General features: G+C 49.7%; 1 protein-coding gene across 1 annotated transcript; it reads right to left on the reverse strand.

Moving 5' to 3' along the window:
• Positions 1-4,568: 4,568 nt before the first annotated feature.
• Positions 4,569-5,878, reverse strand: B3GALT5 (beta-1,3-galactosyltransferase 5). Its single transcript, XM_022552954.2, has one exon. The coding sequence runs from the start codon at positions 5,870-5,872 to the stop codon at positions 4,937-4,939; it is 936 nt and encodes a 311-aa protein (XP_022408662.1). The 5' UTR covers positions 5,873-5,878; the 3' UTR covers positions 4,569-4,936.
• Between the last annotated feature and the right edge of the window lie 1,084 nt (positions 5,879-6,962).

Below are 6,962 nucleotides of genomic sequence, written 5' to 3' on the forward strand. Positions count from 1 at the left end.
GTCAGCATCCCTCTGAGTGCTGACCTGAAGCTCAAATTCTGCAAATCTTGGTTTTCACACATAAACTAAAGGGATGGGAGCAGATAAAACCTCTTGAAGTTTGGAAGCACAGCAATTGCACCTTCACCTGAAACTATCTTTTTACCTTTTATTGCAGTTGTCATCATCTTTAGAAATGAGGTCTATTTCGTAACAATGTGGCTTATTGTTGTCCTTCTCCTGAGACTAAAAGTTGCATACGGTTGAGGAAAAGATCCAAAATTTTATAATCATGAAAACAGAAGGAGGTTGTAGATGAGATAAGATTGGCCATGGCAGGGGCCGGGGGTGGGTAGGACTGGGGGACAGGCACCCTGAGTACATTATAGGATTCTGTCTACTTCTCAGTGTGGGAGGTTTTCCATTCTAGAAAAAGGGGGATGTGAGGTCAAGAAGCACTGTCATACAGCATTTCTAGGTTTTCAGGTCCCAGTTTTCAGTAAAAATAGGATTTCAGCATCCCATTTACTGATTGATACTGGAACCATACGTTGGACCCATAGTGTTGGCTACATGTCAGAAATCCTTCACATTTTCGTCGAGGTTCATCACTTCCCCTCTAAAACCACCTTCCATAAAGGTCATCTCACATCCAATCGACAAATATTTCTTGAGCATCTACTATGTACCAGGAACTGTGCTAAGAATTTGAGGTACATCAGTGGAGAAAACAAAGGCCCATTCCTGCACGAAGCTTTTGCTCAAGTGGGCTGAACTATAAACATTAACAAAATAGCCACACGATAATAAATAGATATTGTATACTCTGTTAGAAATTGATAAGTGCAATGGAAACGATATAACAAGGCAAGGGGACAGGGGGTGGGTTGAGTTGCAATTCCAAAGAAAGTAATCAGGATGAGCCTCATTAAGAAGGGGATATATGGCCAAAGACGTGAAGGAAGCAAAGGAATGGGCCATGAGACTGTCTAAGGAAAGGGCGAGCCTGGCAGAGGGGACAGCCCGTGCAAAGGCCCTGAGGAAGATGGAGGGTGCCTGGATGTTCCAGGAAGAGCAAGGAAGCTTGTGCTGCTGGAATAGTATCTCCTTTCAGGGAGGCCAGAGTGAGTGAGGGGAGGGTAGGAAGGGATGAGGTTAGAGAATAACAGAGGCAGACAATGATATTAAAGATGTGGCTTTTCTCAGAGATGGGACATCACTGGAGGGTGTGGAGCAGAGATGTAAGATGCTCTGGTCCATATTTTTAAAGGAGTAGTCTGGATGCTGCCTAGGAAACAGACCAAGGGGATGCAGCAATGGAGGTGGGGAGACGAGGTAGAAGCTACCGCCGGAACACAGGTGCGAGGTGACGGGGCCTTGGACAGGGTGGCAATAGCACAGTGAGGGGCAGTGATTGGCTTCTGGATATAAAATGATGGTCTCTCTCCTGACATACCGGCTGAGAGAGAGCGGAGTCACAGATGGCTCCGAAGTGTTTGACTTGAGCCACCAAAGGATGGAAGGGCCATTACCTGAGGTAGTGAAGACTGCAGGTGGTGTGGGTTAGGAGTGGAGGGAGGGGTTCATCCCGACTTCAGTCTCGGATTTGCTCACTATGGGATGTTAAGCAGGCAGTGGGACATGTGAGACTGAAAAGTGAGAGAGGATTCCGGGCTGGAGATAAACGGGCGTCCTCAACACGAAAGAGGATATTTTAAACCGTGGGGCTGGGTGAGACCACCAGAGTACAACCAGGCAAGAAAGGAGGCCAACGCAGAGCGAGGAGATGGAACAAGCAAAGAAGGGACCGCGAGTAGGAGAACCCAAAGCATCCAGCGTCCTGGAAGCGGGCAAGACCTGCCGTGCAGGCAGCACGATGAGGACAGAGACCAGACCTTGGATCCTGCATCTCGGGTCATCAATGACGTTGGAAAGAACCATCTGGTGGAGTCAGGCATCAGAGTCTGATTAGAGGGGATTTCAGATAGAAAAGGAGACAAATATAGAAAACGCTCTTGTGGGGCTGAACAGCAAAGGGAGAGGTGGGGCAGTGAAGGGAAAGGGTTTTATGACGGTTCGGAAGATGGGAAATGACAGCACGTCTGGGCATGTGTGGGCTGAGCCGGCAGAGGGGAGACGGATGGCGAGAGTGAAAGTGAGGCCTGGGCAGGGGTCTTGCTCTTGAAGAGGTAAGAAGAGCTGGGAATCAAGCCCAAAAGTGGAGAGGCTGGCTCTGTGGGAGCCCAGCAGAGAGGAGGATTCGGGGTTCAGATCCTGGAGGGTGGGCGTGCGTGATGCGGAGAGACTGATGACGGGCCAGATGTGCAACCTGAGCAGCCAAGGCAGTGGGCACCTGCATCCCTCTGCACACTGACCACATCCCTGGGGCCCGCTGACCGCCTAGGGGCTGCAGCACTGAGTGTAACCAGCACACACGGTGCCCCCAAGAGCTTGGGTTCACCTTCTATTTTTGCTGCTTTTCAGCTATATAAGCTTGAACTAGCTGTTCATGCTCTCTCTCTGCCTCGGTTTCCTCATCTGTAAAGCAAGGAAATGGGTAGTCACCTCCCCACTGGAGTGGTTGTGCGCATGTAGGGAGGTAATATTTTAAAGCCCTTATCTCAGTGCCTAGCAAATAGCCTTTTCCATCAGCATCATTCGTCCCTGGATGCCTGCGAGTGAAGCTACTGCATCACCAGCCGGGCTCCTCTCCAATCCCATTATGAAACTCGCTTTGGGTGTTATTGGAAAAGCATCGCTTCGCCTCCTATTTCACAGTTTCTTACTCTCACCCAGGCAAGACGGCATCACGGAATACAGCTCTGGCTGGAACCTGCATTCCACAACAAACAAGCTGTGAGGTCTCAGGCAAAGTCTTGGGCAAGCCTCTGGGTCTCTTCGAGCTTTATTTTCATCCTACGTAAAGGCAGGACCGAATGAGCTGGATGGTCCCTCCAAGGTCTACAGTCACGAAACATTTTTTTTCCCTCGAGAAGAAAAGGTCTTGACTACATAAAGAAATAGAGTCAGCGGGGGGTGCAGGGGGTCGAATGTGTTTTGCAGAAAGTCCTTTAAGAACACAGAGAGGCTCTCGGTGGAGCTGAGCCTGTGCTCACGGACTCCTACAGCCGAGGGCTTCGGGTGGATGCTGAGAAGACCAGATCCTGAGTCAGCCACACTCACCCACCCAGCCCGGTGGCCACATGGACACGCACACCAGACAAGGGCTGGTTCTGTGATTCTAAGCACAGAACCAGCCCTACTGCCAGACAAACTCCTTCGCCCTCAAAGCCCACCGTTGAGAGGCAGCCCATCCTACAGGACCAAGGGACCCACCCTGGCAAAATCTGGGCTTCAAAAAACAAGTTCAGTCCCTGATTTCCCACCTGAGGAGGTGGCTTCTCTGAACATGACCCAGCACGTTCAGAGCAGCCAGGATAAGAAAACACATCTGCCAAGAAGCAGCTCCATCCAGATACGAGAAACGCTGTGCAAAATAAGATGCCAGTTTGCAATTTAACGTGGCCATGACCATTTTGCAGCGAACATCTCTTTCTGAGTTCAGATAAGAGGTTCGCCCAGCTTTTGTAAGTTTCACAGCCACGTGAGGTCTCGGCTTTGCAGGCTGCTAACATCCAGTTCCGTAAAGTAGAAAGTAAGAACCGCTCATCTTGATGATCGGGAGCAAAATAGCTTTGCGTGTCATGTGACAGTGACTGAGCAGGCAAAGACCCTGGCAAAAAAAAAAAAAGTGCTTCATTGCCACCCAACCCTGCAGAACAGGCTCTTCCAAACCACCAGAAGAATATTGAAGGTTTAACTCCACACCACAAAACTCAGCTGTTCCTTGGCCATCTGAGAAGTTCAAAGAAGCTGAGCTAGGATCAGATTTAGGAAACGGACCCAGGAAGATGCTCCCTTGACCAGGACTCAGTTCAGTGTTCAGAGTCCCAGGGGGTTCTTAAGAGTGTCTTGAGTTAAATCCACCCAAATTCCCAGAAAAGCTCCCAGCATCCTTCACAGACGAAGCCTTGCATCCAACTGCCTTCCGGTTTGCACTTGGAGACCTGACGTGCAGACCAAGGGCACGTGGAGCTGACAGGCGGGGTTGCCGCAGATGGCTGGGAGGAAATGCCATGCTCTCGGGGTCGCGTGCTCAGCAGAGTGGAGAGCGAGTCTCTACAGTGGGCCAAGCTTCACAGCGATTTCTGAGCCAAATCTTGAAAGGCTGATTGCTGTCTCGAGCTGGGTGTCTCTGGGGGGCTGAGCTGCAGCCACTGTGGAGGTGTCTTCTGGCACGTGCTTTGCAGTGAGTTGAGGGCCAAGCTGCTAACACGGTCTCAGGCCAGCCAGACCCACTGCAGTGAACAAAGGGAGCTGGGGGCGCATTGGTTCACCTCAGTCTCTGCACTAAAAGGCACAGGAATGGGATTTGAGGAGGAGGGAACTCGAGCAAGGGACTGACAGATGCCAGCAGCAAGGCTTCCCTCGGAGCCTCCCGCACCACCGTCCTCTCCCAAGAGGCAGCACACAGGGGTGTACTGAGAGGTGGGCTCTCATCCCTGCTCCAGTGTCTGCTGGCTGTAATCCTTGGGACAGGCCCGCGTGCTTCTCTAAGCTGCTGTTTCCTTGTGTGTGAGATGGGGTGCTAACACCCACCACTCCGTATGGATGCTGACCCCTGACATGAGAAAATGCAGGCATTCATCACTTAGTGCAACTTGGTAGGTGCTCAAGAGAGAGTATATGTTATGGCTTGGGGCACCAAATGGGGATTCGTCAGCGGTGGCATTCAGGTTTAGATTGGGAAGCCTTCAGGATATCACCCTCACTCTTCGGCCTCTTCCTTCCTTACTCCCTCCCTACCCCAGGAGTCTCAGCCGTGCCATCCAAGATCTTTCAAAAACCATCACCGTGGGCTGTCTGGTGTGTGTCCAGATGTTCTGCTGGGCTCCCTTCAGATATCTGGACAATCTTCTTCCAGGGAACTTTCCAGAGCCTGCCAATACAGCAGGATATTGTGAGGCTTGATATGATGGCAGGCCACGATCTTCTTGTAACGGCATATGGTGAAGGGTAACCCATTGGGGAAGAAAGTCTGCTTGGAGTGAAGCTCCTCCAGTTTGATTTGCAGTTTTTCCAGGCAGAGCCCCACAAAGACATCTTCCAGTTTAATGAACGGGACACTTTCAGCAACGTTGTACACCTGGCCCGCCACATCGCTGGAGAAAACATAGCCAACACCGGAGCAAAAGGGCGGGTACTTGTCCCACGGATACTCGAATTTACTAACAAACCACTTATTATACCTTTTCCTGATTGGGTATTCGTTTAGTTTTAAGAAGCCAGTGAAAAACCGAGTTGTTCTATTTTTCTTCAGGAGCAGTTCAGTCAGATAGTAGATGTTGACAAACATGTCAGAGTCTGTTTTCATCACGAAAGATGCCTGCGGACAAAAGCGGTAGATCCACTCCATACCCATCATGGTCTTTAGAGTCAGATTGAAATAAACATCCATGAAGTCCTTCTGGATAATATCGTGATATTGCTGGCTCTCCTGGGACACTGCCCTCGACATGTCCTTACTGGGGGTGGTTCCCAGGAGGAAGAATGTTTTTATTCGTTTTCCCCTCACGATCTTTTCTCTCCCCCACGTGCTCCGGATGACCGAGCGGGCAAACATCTGCTCGTGGGATGAAGTAACCAGCAGGACAAGGAAGGGGGGGTCCTGCCTGCAGTCTATATCTGGGAGCTGAAGGAAGCTCCCACCTTCGTTCTTGAAAACCAACGGTTCGCCTTTAAAAGGACTCAGACCATCCAGGCTAAAATACAGACAAAGGGCTCCCAGGACCACCAGGGAAATATAAATCCATCTCATCTTCACATAAGCCATCTGAAAGGAACAAAGTCAAATGGTTAGACCTCAAAAGCAGGAGTGCCTGTTTAGCTTTACCCTGGGCGGCTGAGATGGGGGACAAGACCCACGTTTCATGGCTCAGGTTTTAGAAGCTCTGGAATCTTGTTGCAGACAGAAGTGGAGAACCATGGTTCCACACAGAGGCAGAGACGGCTGCCAGCATCTCTCACCCCCTAGCGGAAGATCAGGCTCAGCCAGCCCTTCACCGATGGGAGCCTCACATTCCTTACCCAGAAGGATATGGAAACACATGGCTCACTAGGTCCGTCCTTCCGGTTCTGCCCTTCTCTGACTCCATAACGACATCCGGCTAGAGACCCTGCAAGGCTAGACCTAAATGTACAGGCCACTGGCATTCTTCTCTGATTGATTTAAGCACCACTTCATCACTCCCAGAAAGAAGCAAGACCAGCCTTCAGATGTGCACAAACAACTACCTTGGAATTCCGTCTCTGCTAGCAGTGGCCGTTTTTTGTTTTGTTTTGTTCTGTTTTTAGCTTACTGTTTAAATCTCCTGATTCTTTTATCTTTTGCTCGCCTCTCTTTTATTCTCCACAAATTCAGGATTATCCATGTCAGTGTTATAACATTAAGAAAGCAAATAACTCACTCTTTTCCTGGGTAAGATGAACCTCTGGGTTGAAAGCTAAGCCAAAGGGTAGATTCCAAGAGCTGTCAGCATGACATTCAGCACGATCAGGTTCTGGGCTTGGTTTGTTTGCCAAAAGAATGATTCTCTTCCTTGGGACGCCCTATAAGGGCAAACCAAAAAGAATAGTGTCATTAAAAGCACTCATGCCTCACTGGCAGCTCTTCACCTTTTGCTGTACTGAAGCAGTTGCTGTAGTGCCAATGTACCACCCACCTGCAAGACATTAATCCCCAGCCTCACTTTTCTCATCTGTAAAATGGGTCCAGTCAAGACAAATCCCAACACATGGTTCCCCTGTTGACAATAATAACAGCAAGCAAATATCCAACAATCTTTTTAGACTAATGGGTTAGGACAGCAGCCAGAAATTTTTAAGGAAACACGACGGACATGTAAGCCAGTGACAGTCACGTA

This window comes from Delphinapterus leucas, chromosome 4 (genome assembly GCF_059928025.1).
Source record: "Delphinapterus leucas isolate spDelLeu-1000000601 "Yukka" chromosome 4, BTC_Dleu_Yukka2, whole genome shotgun sequence".
Taxonomy (NCBI): Eukaryota; Metazoa; Chordata; class Mammalia; order Artiodactyla; family Monodontidae; genus Delphinapterus; species Delphinapterus leucas.